Source organism: Mugil cephalus, chromosome 21 (genome assembly GCF_022458985.1).
Source record: "Mugil cephalus isolate CIBA_MC_2020 chromosome 21, CIBA_Mcephalus_1.1, whole genome shotgun sequence".
In the NCBI taxonomy this organism is placed as follows: domain Eukaryota; kingdom Metazoa; phylum Chordata; class Actinopteri; order Mugiliformes; family Mugilidae; genus Mugil; species Mugil cephalus.
Genome location: NC_061790.1, coordinates 21,110,265 through 21,129,373, shown reverse-complemented (window position 1 = coordinate 21,129,373; position 19,109 = coordinate 21,110,265). Strand labels below are relative to the sequence as shown.

The window sequence follows — 19,109 nt, the reverse complement described above, 5'->3', positions numbered from 1 at the left end:
GTGTGAAAACTGGGCCACCTGGCACCCCACTATGTAACTGGGTACTGGACTTCCTCACCAACAGAACCCAGTCTGTTCACATGAACAATAACACCTCCAGCATCATCTCCCTCAACACTATCTCCCCCCAGGGTTGTGTTCTCAGCCCCCTGCTGTTCAACGTGATGACCCACGACTCTCACCCCAGATACAGCACCAACCACTGAAGTCTGTGGACGACACAACTGTGGTAGGCCTCATCCAGGGTGAAAATGAACTGGCTTACAGGAATGTATGGACAAGACAAAGGAGATCATTGTTGACTTCAGAAAATCTCATACATTACTCCTCATCATCTAAATCACAGATAAACTAACCTGGTCCCTCAACACCCCCTCCCTGACGAAAAAGGCACAGCAACACTTGCACTTACTACGCTGGATGAAGAGAGCCTCCCTCGCCCCTCCCATCCTGACCACTTTCTACAGTCTGTTGACCAGTTATATCCCAGTCTGGTTTGGGGCCTTACTTGGACTAAAATCAGAGTTCTGCTTATCCAATTTAGACATGCAGATAATGCGATTGGAAAACGATTTTCTCCAGCATGTACACCCTCAGTCAGACTTTTAACTGTACAAAGGCTGTGCACATGTGTTATAATCGCTGAGTTGGTGTATGAGCCTGGAACAAAAACATCCAAGAAACCCAGTTCCAGAAGAAGAAGGTAAACAGAGATGGTAAATGAACAACCGAGGGATAGCGCACATCTTATCTGCACCAGAAGTAGCACGCACATTACGTACAAGATTAAAAAGGTTGAACTATTACCCATCTTGTTGCTAAAAAATATTGTGGAGTGTGTGTGGAGTTATTTGATTTTCTCTGTTGCATGTTGGGACAATGACCGCATTCAAGAAGTTAAATTTCGACTTTCACCTGTGACAAATAAAGCACTGTTAAAAATACGAACAAGTATAACTCCTTATGTAATCCGTCTGAAATTATTGGCCAGGTGGTGACCTTTGTTCACAAAAACAAAGCCACCAAGAATCATCAATCCATTGCTTCAGATGGACATGGCTCTTTATCTGGCTGAAGTGCCTGTGTGTTTAAGTGACACACACACACACACACACTATCACTGTGGTCTGTGCCTAGATATAGCCACTAGCAGTAATTCTTCTTTGTCACACCTCAGGTGTTTTTACTGCTATAATGCCATACGCTGATCCTCTTCTGCTCCATATCTTTCTCTACCACCATCTGGTTGAGTGAATGACTCACTTGTAAGCAGAGGGTATTTTCTCATGGTTTATCATGTTGTGTGTGTGTATCAGCAAAGCTGAAAGTAGGAAGTCTCCACGTAGAATTCAGTGGTGATCAGGTACATCTGAGCACACCTACAGTATGTGCACACATACTTTACTAGACTCCACTTCACACACTCCGTTTTTAGCATTGCTCTAATGTCTTCCCATGAATGGCTCTGTTGCTAGGGTGATGACTCAGTTTGCAGCTCCTAAAAAAGGCAAGCGGGTTTTGAAATAGGTGTAACAGCCTGAGACTCCAGGTCACTAACTTACATTATACAGTGATCAGTTGCTGTATTCTGAGCTCATTGCTTAGTCGCAGTAACAGTTTTTCTGTCATGGGTCCATTCTGTCAACTGAATGAAAGCTGGAATTGGATGGGAAAATTATTCATTTATTATGTTAGTTATTAACAGGAACTGGGTAGCACCTGCCAAGATTTCAGAATTTAAAATTCACATTGGTTTGGTGGTTAAAATAAATTGTTCAGCATAGTTGATTAGAGTCTGGCTGTTGTCTTGTACATATGTAGTCCTATAATACCTTAGTTGCAACTAGAGAACTTTGTGAAAAAAGAAAGTGTTGGAGGACGTGTTTGAATTTAGTCTCTGTGTGGAATCTCAATATTATGTTGGGAGAAATGCTTTGGTGTATGTTTGCTGAAGAAAGAGAAGTATGACGAGCTAACTAGGGAGCATGCTAAAGGTGAGGCTAGCTATGTACTGTCAATAGGTAGCAGTTGTAGTTAGATTAATCTAATCTGTCAGTTGAAAGGCACACGGTGGCGTGGTGACTGCATTGAGGGGGGGTGACTCAGCGACGCTGGTGCTCACTGTTAAGCCTTTTTGAGGTGTCGTGGGTCTAACTTAACGAAACATCAGTGAAGGGAGGTGCCCACTTGAAAACCCCAATGATGTGCTGCACACTGCATATTGCCTACTGTTGCTAGTTAGGCTTGTTTGCTGGTGTTTTCTTGTCTGTAACTTCTGATCTTGGCAGAGGGGAGGAATGTTGTTTGAAGCATAGTTGCATGTCCCATCATTTCTTACTTACTGCTGGCGGTTAGGCTAATTAGCTGGTGTGTGACAGAGCTATTTTGACATAGGCAGAAGGAAGAGATGCCTGGTCGAGTGTGGTCACACATTTCTTACCTACTGCTGGTGGCTAGGTTAGTTAATAGCTGACCACTGGTCTGCTGGTTGGTTCTCCAGTTGGACTGGGCTTCTAAAGGAGTTTTGCCTTAGATCATGGCACAAGGGATTGTAACATCTCGTCCTGTGTATTAATGAATTTGTCTTGAAGCATCTGTTGTTGCATATTTAGTGCAATATGGGACATGTGACAGACAAGATCTTTCTGTGACTGTTGGCATATTGAGCTATTGAAGTTCAGAACAAGATGTGATCTCAAGGACAGGAATGTCAGAGATTAGCAGAACCAAATAGCCAAATTGAATACCACATCCTGGGCTGAGAATGTGAAATTAAACAGAAAATAATAAAGTTCTATCAAGATGCATGCCTTTAGGAGGTCTTTGCTAGAAAATGAGAGAAAATCCTTTATTGTATTATTGATATTATTATTTATTGATTACACATATATAAGAGTAGGTTTTAAAAACGCCAATAGTGTTTTCAATTTTACAAGGTCATTAAAAGCCATCAGAGATCTCATGAGCCCACTTTGGAATGTCTTCACTTACTGTGATATCACAGGGATTTTCTGTTATCTGCAGGGCCCCTGCTCTTTCCTTCAGATTGCTTCCATATTGTCTGGAAACTGTACATTCAAGATTATTAGGGGCTACGGGGCAACGCCCGAGCCTCCAGTCTACAGCTTGCTACTGTAGACTGGAGGCTCGGGGCTTTGCCCCTATTGTTATCCCGCGTGTTTCTTCTTATTATTAGGGGCTACGGGGCTTCGCCTGAGGCCTAGCCCCTACAGCAGCAAGCTATTGTTGTCTCGCGCGTTTCTTCTTATTATTTTTTTTTTCCTCTTCCTCCCCATTTTCGTCCTACAGCTCTTCGAGCTGTAGGGCGAGTTACATATCAAAACGTGCAGCTCGATCGGGATCGACGTGCTACGGAATACGAATTTTTCGTGACATAAGTTGCGAAAAACTGCGATAAATTTCCTGTTGGAAATGAATGGGATGGACGTAAAAAATAACCCAAAAAAGACAGTTTTTCAAAGGTCTATTGCTCAGGCATACTTTCACCTACAGACTTCGTTTGATCTTTAAAATGTAGACACAAGCCTTGTGTATTGGTGTATTAATCCTCGTTTTGATAGATCTTATAGTTGTTGATCAATCACTGTTGAATGACCATGATCTTTTTTGAAAAATCTCATTTTAGAGTGCGGAATATTGCTACTTAGAGTGAGAGCATGTGTGTGAAACCTTGGATGACCAGCCAGGTCTGCTCACTCCTCGCCCGCGACACTGTCTTTAGGTTGGGTGACAGAGCATGGCTACAGCATGGCTCAAGCTGACCTGAAAAAAAAAAGGAATTAAGAATGCCAAAGCGGACTATGAGAAGTGGAAAGGGTCCCACCTCGCCAGCAACAGATCCTGGGAAGTATGGCAGGTTCTTCAGTGAATCACAAACTTCAGAGGCTGGGATGCAACACCAGGAGACCTGAGCACTTTGCTGGCAGAGGAGCTTAACAGCATATTTGCTCATATTGAATCACCACAGTGACACTCATCTGCTCCCTGCCCCTGCCCTGCCCCCATCCCCAGTTCCAGCACTGCCCCACTCACTGAAGGAGAGCATGATGTGAGGCGTGTGCTCCTGACAGGAAGGTTGCTGGCCCAGCAGGAGGTCCAGAAGCTAACGTCCTGATGCTCAGACAACAACCTGACACTGAACACGAAGACGAAGGAAATCATTATGGACTTCAGGAGGAACAAAACGGCGACTGTGTGGACAGTCCACACCTTCAGGTTCCTGTGAGTACAGATCTCCAATGACCTCTCCTGAACAGACAACATCTCTGCTGTCATCAAGAAGTGTCTCCACTACCTAAGAGTCCTCAAGAAGAGCAGCTCGAAACAGGAAGCTGCTGCTGGCCTTCTACCACTTCTTCATAGAAAGAGTGCTGACGTACTGTGTGTCCACGTGATTCCACGAGATTTTCAGTGCTTTAGTTACATTGGAGTAACCAGCCAGAGGTCAGAAAAAAGCTCTTTGTCTCCTCTCCTCTGTCCCATTTTTTGCCTCTTCTCTCCCACACCTAATTGACCTTTCATAAAAGCCCTTCTTGACACAAACAGAGTCTCAACACAGTCATTTGCTCTATTGAGCTATGCTCGAAATTCGAATTTCTGGCTACAGTGCTTGTCCCAGTTTACATGTAACAGAGAAAAACGAATAACTGACGGTAACATGTCCTCCTCCTCCACACTAGGTGGCGACATGTATCGTTTCAGCAGGTTAATACCATGTAAATACGGCACGCTTTCTAGTTAATGCTATTACATCATATAATAAACAAGAGTTGTTCATGCGGCAAACAACGACCATAGGGACAATAGTACATTTTTTTAATCTGGCACGTAATGTCCGCGCTACTTCTGTTGCAGATAAGATGCACGTTATCCCTCAGACGGTTCTTCTACCGACTTTGTTTATCTCCTTCTTCTTCTGCAACCGGCATTCTTGGATGTTTTTGTTCCGGGGTGACGCGCCAGCACAGCGGTTGTGGAGCATGCGCACACGCGTTATCCAATTGTAGTCCAATTAAACATATACATGCCGGAGAAAACCGAATGCCAGTCGCATTATCTGGGTGTCTTAATCGGGTAAGGAGAACTCCTTTTTTCAATTTCAGTCGGAGTAACGTGTTTACATGCACTCATGTTAGTGTCCGATTAAGGCGATAATTCGTTTTTTTCAGTGTGTCACAGCAGGCAATAGTATACCGGTGTATGTCAGTGATTTTTGGAGCAATACCTATGCCATATCCTCCAAATTGAGGCAAAAGGAGTTACAGTAAGCAGTGGAGGGATATCATTTCATAACAAAAACAAGATCAATGGCAGACTATAGGCTTGTGACGGTGCTGCATCAGATATTGACCATTGTTGGGTGGCTAGGGCAATATGTACAGTTACTTTGCCACTACGAAGAGCTAAAAAGGCTTACAGACTGTAATCCAGACTCTGTGTTTGGCTACGGCACGCAGGATTGATGTGCATTCTCCACCTCTTCTTCTTTTTTTGGCTGAGTTCTGTAGCAGATGGTTTTTATAGAGAAATTCATGAAAGACGGCAAGGAAAACGGAGATAAAAGTATCGTTTTGGTACATGTGTATGTGGCCTTACATATGATTTTGCTTCACCATTTTGCTTGTCGAAAGCAGCAGCTTGACAGACCTCGTTTACATAGTGCTAGGATGTATGATTCGACAATGACTGTTAGGGTTTTGCGAAAGGTCTGATGCTCTGTACGCCCCCACCCCGTTCCTTCACCGTACAGTAACCACCCCAATCTTAGCAGGATGTGACATTATAGTGGTGGTGGCCCTGGAGCTGTTCCGTTTCTCTTTGAAGTTGGAACTATGAACTTCTTTACCATTAATGAAGTAGATGCAGATATTCTCATCTAATATCCCATTCCCCGTTTCTATTCCTGTCTGGCCTGCAACTTTGTCAGAATATCTGACCAAGTAACTTCTGTGGCTTAAATATAAAGTAGATGCTCAAATGTCCAAAACTGCACTCCTTGATGTCTGTAGATGCAGAGGAGTTCTGCCAGTATTGAACTGAATCTCTTTGTTTTCCAGTAGGTGCTGCTGAGTGATGTTAAGGGTTCCTTAATTTGCCAGCATAGAGTGCTACACTCCCATTTATGCTCTTTGATTGTGAAAACAAGAAGCAAAGCTTTTGTGATGTGAATGGACATGAACAGTTTGTAACACTAAATCTCTGTCCATCCTTCCTTGTTGTTCACTGAAAGCACTGCCTGTGAGTATTTAAATTTAAGTTTTCTGTGTCTGAATGTCGCTTGTTTCATTTCAGCTCACCGTATTCAACGCTTTTTTGGATTGTTTCATTTCAGTTTTAATAATAATGACAATAAAACAGGACTATATACATGACAATCGTCACACAGTTATCTGTCTGCATAGCTGCGTTCAGGCAGAACATTGAGGACAGAAGATCATCTATTCATATGTTTTGTGCTGCAGCGATCTCAGTGAACTGTTGATCCACATTTATAACCTTCAACTCTAACATGAGCCTCTTGTGCAGACCTGGGCATTTTACGGCCCGCGGGCCACATACGGCCCTTTGGGCATTCCCATCTGGCCCGTGGTATGTCAGTCATAAGCACAAATGAACAAGTATTTATGCTGTGCATGCAATACGACTGTGTTTCTTTTATTTTGAGCCATGGTGTATTATTTACATCATGACACTGTTAGTTCGTTAATTCTTCAAAAGGTAAGCTTGAAACAGCTTCTTGCCATCTATTAACCCTCAAAAGCCTGAACGGATCGCTGGCATCCGTCAAAGCGGCCGATTTTGAATTACCGTCACAGTGTTTTGCGCTATTGATAGTATTCATTGTAAGTGAACACTGGTTAGTTGTGCTTTTGCCTGGAAGACCTTCGTGACATTTCAAGGGTATAAGTAACTTTGTTTTTACCAACAAATTCCTCCAAACAAATCTCTCTTACTGGGGCTCCGTGATCGTTGCTCTCCAACCTGCAGCCGACAGCAGCGGTGCGTCATCATTACCGTAATGGCAGCGTTTTTTCTAGAAAGCGCAACTTGAATATTCTCCATCAGGGAATTACGGTAATTCAAATACAACAAGCTTCTCTTTGTGGGCAGACGGACATTCAGGTCTTAAAGGATTAAACATTTATTGAGATTTATTGAGATACAGAAAATAATTCATGTAGCTACAGGGTCCCTCCTTGGTCCACCAAAGTTTTTCACAGATGACAAAGTTTCCAACATTCCAATGCATTATATCCAAAACTACAAAATGATTGTGATTCATTTTCATCTTCAACCTACACCAAAACTCATAAATTTAAGTAAATATCCTCAGAATATTCTTATGTTTCTGATTACCAGTAACAGCTTATCAACATATATAATTTACTGCTTTTTACAATGGCAGAAAATTAATGTTGAGCAAAATTCAAGTTATCGTTTGGTTTGACCTCCAACACAGTTCAGATTTTTCATGTGGCCCCCTGTAGAAATTAATTGCCCAGCCCTGCTCTTGTGTTAAGTATAGAGGGAAATTCAATAAACTGACTAATCCCCATTTAGCGTTTTAGACTTACACTTAGACAGACTTTAATGATCCACAAGGGAAATTACTTTGTTGCCATAGCTTCGTTGCACATGAAAGTAAACACTTATAAAACCACAAGAAAGATAAATAAGATGAGCAAATACAAAAGACATGTATTCAATAGGTATAAGGTAGGTAGGCTGTAGTAATACAAATTAATATTGCATACATTGATTCTTATTGCTTTTTATATGTAATGTAAATCTTATAAATATATATCTAGCTTTAATATATACCTCCACAACTATTCTTTGTTAATAATGAGGTAGGCTAATTAGTGTTATATATACTATTGTATATTCCATTTATTATTAATATATGTTTATGTATATGAACTTCTGTGATATATTTATAGTAGTGATATACATTTAAATATAAACTATTATTTATTAGTGATTGGGATTATATTTATCATAATGAAGTTGATGATGTATATGGAGTAATTATACACTGTGTATTGTTGCAGTTGATTGATTATACATCAACACATATTACATATTAAATGCATGCATTATAAAAAGGGACAAGCAATATTGCAATGCATCATAGATAAGCGTTTAGGAGTTAATAAGTTTACACTTCTCCTTCTCCTTCCTCATTTTCGAACTGATCTTTGTATATTATGTTATATTATTATATTATAGTACACTTACCTTACCCTTGTTCATGAGATGCTTGTCGTTGTGTCCTATGGGGAACATTTGCAGCAAACAACACGTCTGTGTGTGTTCCCCAAGTGGGACAGTAAAGGAACTTTGAACTTTCATTTCAATAAATCTCTTCACAGTTTATTCTTTTTCTAGCATTCTGTTGTATCACACATCAATGTGATCCTTATTTACACCTTTACTTAAACTTAATAGTATCCTGTGTGCGGTTTAAAAACTCAGTTTTACATATTAAACATCTTTGGGTGGGTTTATGCTCCATTTAACACCTGCATCTAACCACTGCAGCTGCTGCTCTGACCAGGAGAGGAAAACAGATGTGATGGTTAATGACTTACCTGTAGAATATGTAAAAGTCCTCAGCTAGAGGTGCAAGTCATTGTCTTTTCTCCTTTCCGTTTCCAGTTTCAGGTTGTTTCTACTCACAGATGAAGCCAAGTATAAATGTAAAACTAGAAATAAAGATGTCCTCAGGGCTACATGAGTTTTGGCTTGGAGATTAAGAAGGAAGAAAGGATATGGATTTTGAAAGACATGAACATTAACCAGGCCAGATCTAACTAACTGATGCTAATGTCATCTTGGGAAATGTAGAATCTAATTTTCTGCTGCTTTGAATTTCTTTTGCTTCTTTTCTGTGTCTCGCAAATTTATGTAAAAGCTACTTGTCATAATTTATTTCTCCGTTGTGATATCAGTGCAGTGTAAAGTCGATGAGCAGTTAAAATGCAAATAAATGTGAATGTAAAACTGAACAACTAAAATAGTGATTAAAGCTGTTTCCACCCCAATGTGGCCAATTGCTCCTGAGAGGTGACTCGTTGGGGTTCTCTCCAGTACTGTAAGATTTTAATATCATATTTGGAAAGTACCCTGACATGACTTGTGTTAAGATTTTGTCCTTTACAGTGTCCATAAAATTTAATTGAAATAAGTGCAAACTGCAAAGAATACTAAGTAGACAAGTGCAGTAGGGTTACAGACCTATAGATCAGCTGCATGGCAGCAGGTGCAGTCATCACAGTTGAAGATACCATAGACACTGTTGCTACAGTGTATCCAAGTCAGTGTTGAAATTGTCCGTCTTTAAATTGTATACCTCTTTCATCTGTTTCTCCCTGACATTTTAAGTCCTGTGTATGTGCTGTTTTAAGACAAGTGTCGGTAAGGAACCTGTCGGGATCTGAATGATTTATCACAGTGTACTGCAATTTAAGTTTGCAGGAATTGATTCTAATCTAATCACAGCAACAGGTATTTTCAGAACATGGGAATCTTTAATAGCCTCTAAAACTGTGTGTCTACACTGCTGGAACTGAGGACTGGGTTTGTTTTTTGTTTCAAGGCAGGTACATTTGAAACCCTTCAAGCAGCCTGGGACTTTAGTCTGCACAACTGTGGCATAACCATCGTACTCAGATCATTGTTCAGACTATTCTGAATTTTATACAACATATGTTCCGTTTGAGAGGTTTACTTTAAAGAACAAAACAAACAATGAAATGCACAGAAAATCAAAAATTGTTAACTTGCTATCCTGTGTCTTTCAATAAACCATAGTACACTTTGTGTTTTGTGAATTGTCAGCCTCATTAAAATGAATGTTTAACCCATAGATCAGGTTGAGTAGAATTTCTTTCTGTTTGTGTCTCCCTCCAGTGAACAGAGTATCTGCCAGGCACGAGCTGCTGTCATGGTGTACGATGATGCCAACAAGAAGTGGGTCCCAGCTGGTGGCTCCACAGGCTTTAGCAGAGTCCACATTTACCACCACACGGGCAACAACGCCTTCCGTGTAGTGGGACGCAAGATCCAGGATCATCAGGTTGGTGGAAAAAACAGGATTGGACACATACAGTATGAGCCCTTATTCATTCAGTAAATTAAGTTGTAATCACTGTGTGGTCCAGCTGCAATACGGGCTGGATTCAACTTTAGAGTGGAAATTAACCACAGAATGTATAGAGTGTATAAAGTTTGAGAGGAAGATGGCAAAGCTTTCTGTTACTAAAAATAGTATATTAAAAGATTCTGTTTTGTATTTCCAGTGAAGTCAACATATTACAAAATGACTACAGAATCTATGTGGTATTCATGACCCTTTCATAAAAATGCATTGCATGTAGTAGTGTGGCTTCAGTACTCTCACTGTTGACAAAGGGATTCAAATTAGAATAGGAACCAAAAATCTCAGTAGTTTGGCTCAGTAATTGGCTATATGGGTTAAAAACACTGATTTTAGAAATTGTTCTAAGAGTCCTTGCAGTTTTATCTCTTTGACGTGACTTGTGTGTTTTGTGTTCATCTGCTTCTTCTGATGGTCACACTGTTTTCACTAAGTCTGTACTGAAACTGTTTTTCACTCCACTCTCCAACTCCTCTTAATCCTATGGATGTAAGCATGTTGAAACACCTGCTAAGTTCTAATTAAGCTCTTCTAAATAGTTTCTACTACAACACGCAGTATGGTTATGGCCCAGGCCTAGGGGCACCTGGCTCACACACGATAAAGTGCCCCCACTCTACCTACTCCCAAGGAGGACAGCCAAACATACAATCTGATGGTTTTAAGTAGCAATTTATTTTTTTATCTTTAGAGTGGAGCAATGCCAAAATAACAAACAAAACAGCTAAACGAGGATCCCTATCTTACCTGTTGCCAAAAATAAAGATAAAAACAAAAGAAAATCAAACTTATCTCCTAACTGAAATAAACAGGAGAAAAAGGATCAACTCAAAATGCCTTCTCCCTCTTACATAAGACTGCTACCAAAATAACAGAATCTGTGTAACTATTTACAATATTTACAGTGATAAGAGGGTCGCTACCACTCAAAGCACACAGTTTAAGCTATTAGCTTAATCGAATAGCAGAGTCTAGTCGTCAACCACAGTGTCGTGATACAGAATGATCTCTCTCTCACACACTCAAACACACACACAGGCTGCTGTCGGTTGGGAATGGGCAGATTAAGAGAGCGACGGCTGGCTCAGCTAGAGCTTTAACTGGAAAGTTGGCCAATCTGCAGGCAGCAACCTGGTCATGTGGACAATCCATAGAGCACGCGCACTTGCGCGCATGCACGTACACATGCACGCACACACACACACACACACACACACACACACACACACACACACACACACACCTGATTACCACTGCAAAGGAGGGGAGGAGAGATAGAGCTGTCAGTACAACTATGAAAAACAATACTATGACCCCCAGTCATAACAGTGTCATACACCAAACTAAAATTATTACAGACCAGAAAAGAGGAAGACTTCTTTCTAACGGGAAAAATTGTAATAAAAGCCTGAATTGTCTGTTTCAAATACACTACCACCAAAAAGTCACCCCTCAAAAAAATGGTCACACCCCCTTGTCTGCTATCAGCTATAGCTCTTTTAACATCACCACGAACCGGCTCGATATTTGGCAGGCTTCATATTCAGTTTTAGTCGGTGACTCAGACCAGATAGTTGGTGTCTTCAAGGTGTTAAAACTTGTATCCTGGGGCCTCATGTACAAAGACTTGCGTGGATTTCCAATAACAATAAAAACCATACCCCCACTTAAACACGCAAATCATTTTAAATCGGCCCAATGAGTAGGGTGGGAAAAAAGAACTTCACAGAAAGCAAATTGGAGATGCTACTCACTGAAGTGGACTTTCGTTCCCTCCCACGGCACCCCCGCAGCAGTCCACTGTCTCCCCTGAGCCCGTGTGCTGGATCTCAACGCACAGCTTCCAGCGGTGACTGAAAAATACAATGTGAGTACCATAGTGGCACACACTGGCAGCAACAATATAACAAACCATCAGTCTAAAGTCACGAAGGAACATTTCGGCACCTTACTTAACTCCCTTAAAGCCACTGGAAAAAACATTGCAATCTTTGGTCCTCTAGCTACCTTTAATCAGCATAAAGAAGTTCAGCTGTCTTTTCTCTCTGAATTCTTGGATAAAAACAACATGATCTATTGTAATTTTATTGACAATCTTCCCTGCATTTTTTAAACAGTATGGGCTGCACCCAAACCACAGGGGCACAAGATACTGGCCCAAAACATAATGCCCTATATTTCACCCTGACTAACAGATAACCCACCCACCTGTATTACTCTTATCAAACCCATCATCTCAGCCCAATATCATAACGCAATTAGAATTATAAACATGAATAACCTGATTACAGTGGACAGAAACAGAAACAGGGATAGCGCACATCCTACCTGCACCAAAAGTAGCGCACATGTTACGCAGGAGATTAAAAGAGCTGTACTATTATCCATCTGGTTGTTGTTTGAAATGCCAGTCTGTCGCATGAATGACTCTTGTTTATTATATGATGTAATAGGTCAACTGGAAAACGGTCCATATTAAACTTGTATTATCCCACTGAATAGACACATATCGGCCCCTGTTGTGTAGGAGGAGGACATGTTCCCGTCAGTTATTAATTTTTGAGCACAGCTCGATTAAGCACTGCATGTAAACGCACTGACTGTCATGGAAAAATAATTACACCATAAGGCTTAAAAGAGAATGCAGAACATCAGAGCACAGGTGGCAAAAAACAAAACTAGAAATTTATCACAACATATTTACCGAAAACCTAAATCCTTACAACAACGAACATATTTTTCTAACTTGATAAACACCAATATTCACAATTCTAGACTGCTTTTTAGTACAATAGACTACTATAATAATAAAAAATAATAATTTAGGTCTGTCAGCAAAACAAACACACTACATTTTTATCAATATCCTGTATACAATGTGATGTGAAGTATGAATGTTTTGACCCAGCTGATGCTGACAGGCTTTGGTTCCCAACCTGGGGAGATCACAGGGAGCGCGCCAAAACTTGTCTGATCTTAGCTCACCATCAGTTTTCGTCTGTTTTACAGGTCACCCGTTTTTAACCAGTATTGCATTTGTCTCCCGACATGTACAATTTCCAGGGATTAAGTATTTCACTGTGCCGGAACTAACATTATTAGCCAATCAGAAGTATGGTGGGAGTGGGGCTGGAGCTGCCAACTGCAGCTATTGCTGTATTCAAGACACCTTGGGAAAAATTAGCTCTAATGTGTCAAACTATTATATATATATATTGGAAATTACTATTTCCTCTCCTCTGAGTTAACCTGTAACATGAATGGTATGATATCAGAAGTCTTAAATTTTTGAGTTAGAATATAGAATTTTAGTTTTCATGAAGGCATCATCTAATTGAAGTCACTGTTGTTGGAAGGGGAGTAAATTTATGAAGCTAGGAGAATGTGTCTTAACCGTATGTTCCCTTGATTCTATCCCAATCTTCCTTTTTAAAACAATTTTTAATTTAGTATCTGACAGACAGACATACTGCCATTGTAAACCACTCCCTACAGCTAGGCTTCTTCCCCACTGATTTTGAAACTGCTTTAGTTAAACCTATTTTTAAAAGGGGGGGGGGGGGGGGGTTTATCATTTTTATCATATTATAAATTAATATCTAACCTTCTATTTTTAAATAATGTTTTAGTGAAACTTGTTTTTATTCAGTTAAATACCTCTTTAAATTCACACACCAAATTAGAAATGTTTATTCCAGATTTAGGACAAATCATCGCACAGAGACAGCCCTGCGAAAAGTAGTAAATGATATCAGAACAAATCTGGACATGAACAAACCTACAGTTCCGGTACCACTCGACCGCAGTGCTGCTTTTGATACAGTGGACCGCCAAATTCTTTTAAATAAATTGTGAGAGAGTGAGTGAGTTGGCCTATCTGGGACTGTCTTATCCTACCTATATCTTTGTGGAACATATCAGTTTACTTGTGGAGTATCCAGAGGTGATTCTAGAGCCTGTTGTGGCACCAAGCAAAATTTCCAGGGGGCGCTTCTGACCAGTGTTCATCACCAATATGTTATAAATAATCTGACACCAACAACAAACGTATGAAACCAAAGTTTTTTAAATACCATATGGGAAAATACAATGGTAAAGAACAATAAAAAAATAAACTAGAAAATTACCTCTGGGACATTTTGAAGGGGCTACAGGGGCTAAAGCCGGGGGTACCGTCTCTGTCAACATGGGAGTTGGCACAGTTAGCCTACATTTAGCACAAGTAGCTTACAGTTAGCACAGTTAGCGTACAGTGAGCACAGTTAACCTGTGGTTAGCACACTTAACTCACATTTAGCACAGTTAGTGTACAGTTAGCATAGTTAGCCTACATTTAGCACAGTTAGCCTACATTTAGTACAGTTAACACGTATGTCGCACAGTTAGCACACTTAGCTCACACAGAAAAGAGCTAGATTTCCCCCCTTTTCACTGGTCTCACATTTGGGCTCACTGTGACAAAACGGTAGCTCCCATCAGAAAAACAAGCAGACCGTGAGCGTCGTAAGACCTTCCTGAAGACATGATATGTTTTTTTGTCCTTGTAGAATAAATATTTTGGACACACTCACGAGTTAAAGACAAAGGTCCCTTCTCCTTTTCTCAGAAAATCTTTGCATTGGAGTGAACTGAGAGCGGGGAGGTACTTTACAATGAACAGAGGCTTGCAGTTTAAATTCTGTACGTCTCACTGCTTTGCTGAGCACATTGTGGGAGACACAACAAGTTTGTCTACAACTGTGGAAAACATCATGTCTCTAGTGTGTAAATTGCGGCCGGGACGAGCGTGTAAAGAGAAAAATTGAGATTTTTTGAAAGATGTCATGGTCATTGATAGTGATTGATCAACAACGATAAGACCTATCAAAACAAGAAAATAATAAACCAATACACAAGGCTTGTGTCTACATTTTAAAGTTCAAATGAAGTCTGTAGGTCAAAGTATGCCTGAGCAGTAGACCTGTGTTTTTTATGAGTTTTTTTTTTTCGGCTGTCCCATTCATTTCCAATAGGAAATTTATTGCAGTATTTTGTATTCGTATAGCATTCGTATTACGTAAAGAAAAGTAATAGCACACCAATCCCGATAGAGCTGCACGTTTTGATATATAACTCGCCCTGCAGCTTGAAGAGGAAAACGGGGAGGAAGAGGAAAAAAAAAGAAGAAAGGCGCAGGATAACAATAGGGGCTCGGGCTTTTTACTTTCTCCTACTTTCTCCTACCCTTATAGCTAGCAAATTAATATAGTGCTGCTACTTTCTGTACTTTCTGTCAAAGAGGACAGGACAGCAAGTAACATTAGGTGACCCTTGCATTTTTTCTTTTTTTTTTTTCCTTTTTTCTTTTTGTAACTTGCTGGCCATAACCGCATCCATCATGGCAGTGGGCACAGTCGGACGCGCCGCCGCACTCAAGATTTTTTTTTCTTCGAATATATATATTTTTGAGACATTTTGGTGCATAAAACAGCCCTTGGACATCAACTCTCGGGGGGCCCCTGGGCCAGAGGGCCCCAAGCAGTTGCCTGCCTTGCCTGTTCACAAGCTGTTCCTGGGAGTACAACAGGGATCCATTTTAGGACCATTGCTATTTAAATTTTACATGCTACACCTGGGCAGTTTCATCAGGAGACACAGTGTCTCCTTACACAGTTATGCTAATCATTGGTTCAAAAGCTCAGAAAGAGAAACTGGTATCTACTGACGTCAAACTAAATACACTTGAACTAAACCCAAGTTAGAAACCTAGGAGTGACATTTGACTCATTTTAATTTTAAAGCACACATACGTTCCATTAGCCTACATAAACAGCATTTTATCATTTAAAAATATTTCCAAAGTAAGGTCCCTCTCTGAGCAACACAGAGGGACTAATGCACGTTTTTATAACTGGCAGACTAGACTACTGCAATGCTCTCCTTTCTGGTCTACCAAAAAATACAATAAACAAGCTGCAACTGATTCAAAATTCAGCTGCACGAGTTCTCACTCAGACCAGAGGGAGAGCACACATTTCACCTACACTGGCTGCCTGTTAGTTTTCGTATTGATTTTAAAGTTCTTTTATTAGTTTTTAAAGCACTCCATAGACTTGCACCAGATTATATCTCAGATATGCTTTTACTGTATAAACCAGAAAGGCCTCTCAGATCCTTGGCTCCTCTCTTTTAACTTTTCTACAGATTAGAACAAAAACATTTGGTGATGCTGCCTTCAGCCACTATTCTCCAAAACTGAGTCTGCCGGTGGATCTGAGGGGAGTTAAGAATATTGACACTTTTAAACTTTAATATTGCTTTTATGTCATTGTCTTATAGTTATTCTATTCTATTTTACAGTTTTATATTCTCCAATTTATATTTATTTACTTGTTTTTATTATTCTTTATTTTTTGACATTGTCAGTTTTGTGTGTTTTATGTTAGATATTATTTTATATTTTTATCGTGCATTTTACTTCATTCTGTTTTTAATGTTCTTGTATCCTATTGTTTTTATTTAATTGTCAATTATGTATTTTTATTTATTTATTTTTGATATTGATCTTTTATTATTTTAACTTATCCTTTTTACAGTGTGCATTATGTCTATGTCCCTTTTTTGTTCAATCAAAATTTAAAGCACTTGAATCACATTCATTTGTTTTGAAAGGTGCTATATAAACAAGATTTTATTGATACAGCGGGTAAAATAAGTATTGAACACAATTTTTCATAGTAAACAGATTTCTAAAGGTGCTATTGACATGAAATTTCCACCAGGTGTTGGCAACAACCCAAGTAATCCATACATAGAAAGAAACCAAAACAAATAAGTTCAGAAATTAAGTGATGTGTAATAATTTGAAATGACTCAGGGAAAAACTACTGAACATGCTTACTGATATTTATTTAATACTTAAGCCTTTGTTGGTAATGAAGCTTCAAGACGCCTCCTGTATGGAGAAACTAGTCACATGCATTGCTCAGGTGGGAGCAATGCACTTTCTATGAAGGTTGTATTTATAATGCCCTATGTATGCACTCATAATGTTTTATAAGGTGTCTATAAAGCATTATAATGCTCATTATTACCATTTATACATATTCACAAGTTTTCATAACCAACTTCATGATTCATTATGACAACTGGTTATGAATGATTATAATTTTAATCTGAATAGTGCATTATAAATATGTCATTATCTGCCTAGTCACTTGTTTTAGTTTTATGATGCATCATAACTACTGTGCTTTGCTAAATGTGTATAGTGATGCATAATGAGTTTTGACTTCTACTATAGTCCTTTATATCTGCAGCTATAAATATATATAATAAAGTTATAATAATGTATACATCTCCCTACAGCACACAGTTATTAACAGCTATGCAATATCATAAGTGCTATTTGTCAGCGCTAAGTAAAGTGACAAGAATATGACACTATTATTAACAGATATAAGTTACTATGAGTAATTAAAAGGTGCAATGAACTAAGCACTGAGTCTGGCATCTTTGCCTCATATGCACAATATTATAAATGACTGTGACGACTTGTGAATACGTATAGATGGTAATAATGAGCATTATAATGCTTTATAGATACCTTATATAATATTATGAGTGCATTCATAGGGTATTATAAATACAACCTTCATAGAAAGTGTTATCAAATCTTGAAGGTTCTGTGTGCCTCTTCTATGAACTCTGATTTTTAATTCTTTCCATAGATTTTCAATTGGAGTTAAGTCAGGTGATTGGCTGGGCCATTCTAGCAGCTTTATTTGAAGCCAGTTGAGAGTTCCCTTGGCTCTGTGTTTGGGATCATTGTCTTGCTGAAATGTCCACCCTGGTTTCAATCTTCTTCATTCTGGTAGATGGCAGCAGAGTTTTCTCAAGAACGTCTCAGTACGTTTTTCCATTCATCCTCCCTTCAATTATATGAGGTTTGCCAGTACCATACGCAGAAAAACAGCCCCACACCATGTTCCACCTCCATACTTCACTGATGGTTTGGTGTTTTTGGGGTGATGTGCAGTGCATTTTGACCTCCAAACATGGTGTGTGTTATGGCATCCAAAGAGTTCAATTTTGCTCTCATCTGGCCAGACTATGTTCTCCCAGTATTTTACAGGCTTGTGCAAATATTGTGCAGCAAACCTTAAAGGAGCTTCAACATGCTTTTTCTTCAGAAATGGAGTCTTGCGTGGTGAATGTGAATACAGGCCATGGCCATTGAGTGCGTTGCTTTTTTTTTTTTTTTTTTTTTTTTTTTTTTTTTAAACAATTGTACTTGTAACCTATTGAAAGAACTAAAGATCAGAGTTGATAGAAGAGGCCCATGGAACCTTCAAGAACCTTTAAAGACTGTGTGGAAGAATGGGCCAAAATCCCACCTAAGCAATGCATGTGACTAGTTTCTCCACACAGGAGGCGTCTTGAAGCTTCATTAACAACAAAGGCTTTAGTACAAAGTATTAAATATCAGTAAGCGTGTTCAATACTTTTTTCCCTGTGTTGTTTCACATTATTACACATAACTTAATTTCTGAACTTATTTGTTTTGATTTCTTTCTATGTACGGATTAATTGGGTTGTTACCAAGACATTGTGAAAATTTCATGTCAGTAGCACCTTTAGAAATATATTTACTATGAAAAATTGTGATGTGTTCAATACTTATTTTACCCGCTGTATATTCAGGTAATAGACTGACCTCATTCTTTTAGCACATAATGTTGGTGAACATTATGATTATGATCACATCAGTCTGAACTTTTTTCCCACCACATTTCTTTCCTGAAGATAATGGTTTCTCCCTATCTATTATTAATTATTACTATTTTTAATCCTGGCACATTGTATCATGAAAAATTAGAAAGGGCACGTCAAGTACATTTCTTGACCCATTGCATTTCTGTTCAAGGCTTATTGTCACTGCTATCATAAG

At 39.3% G+C, this 19,109-nt stretch overlaps 1 protein-coding gene across 8 annotated transcripts in view; it reads left to right on the top strand.

Annotated features, from left to right (window-relative positions):
- The window catches only part of enah (ENAH actin regulator), a 160,417-nt gene that overhangs the window by 62,473 nt on the left and 78,835 nt on the right, over positions 1 to 19,109 (top strand). For all 8 annotated transcript variants that reach the window (XM_047574484.1, XM_047574483.1, XM_047574482.1 and 5 more), the window contains exon 2: positions 9,934 to 10,099. In XM_047574484.1, the coding sequence (XP_047430440.1) occupies positions 9,934 to 10,099 (166 nt within the window). The remainder of the gene's footprint in view (positions 1 to 9,933; positions 10,100 to 19,109) is intronic.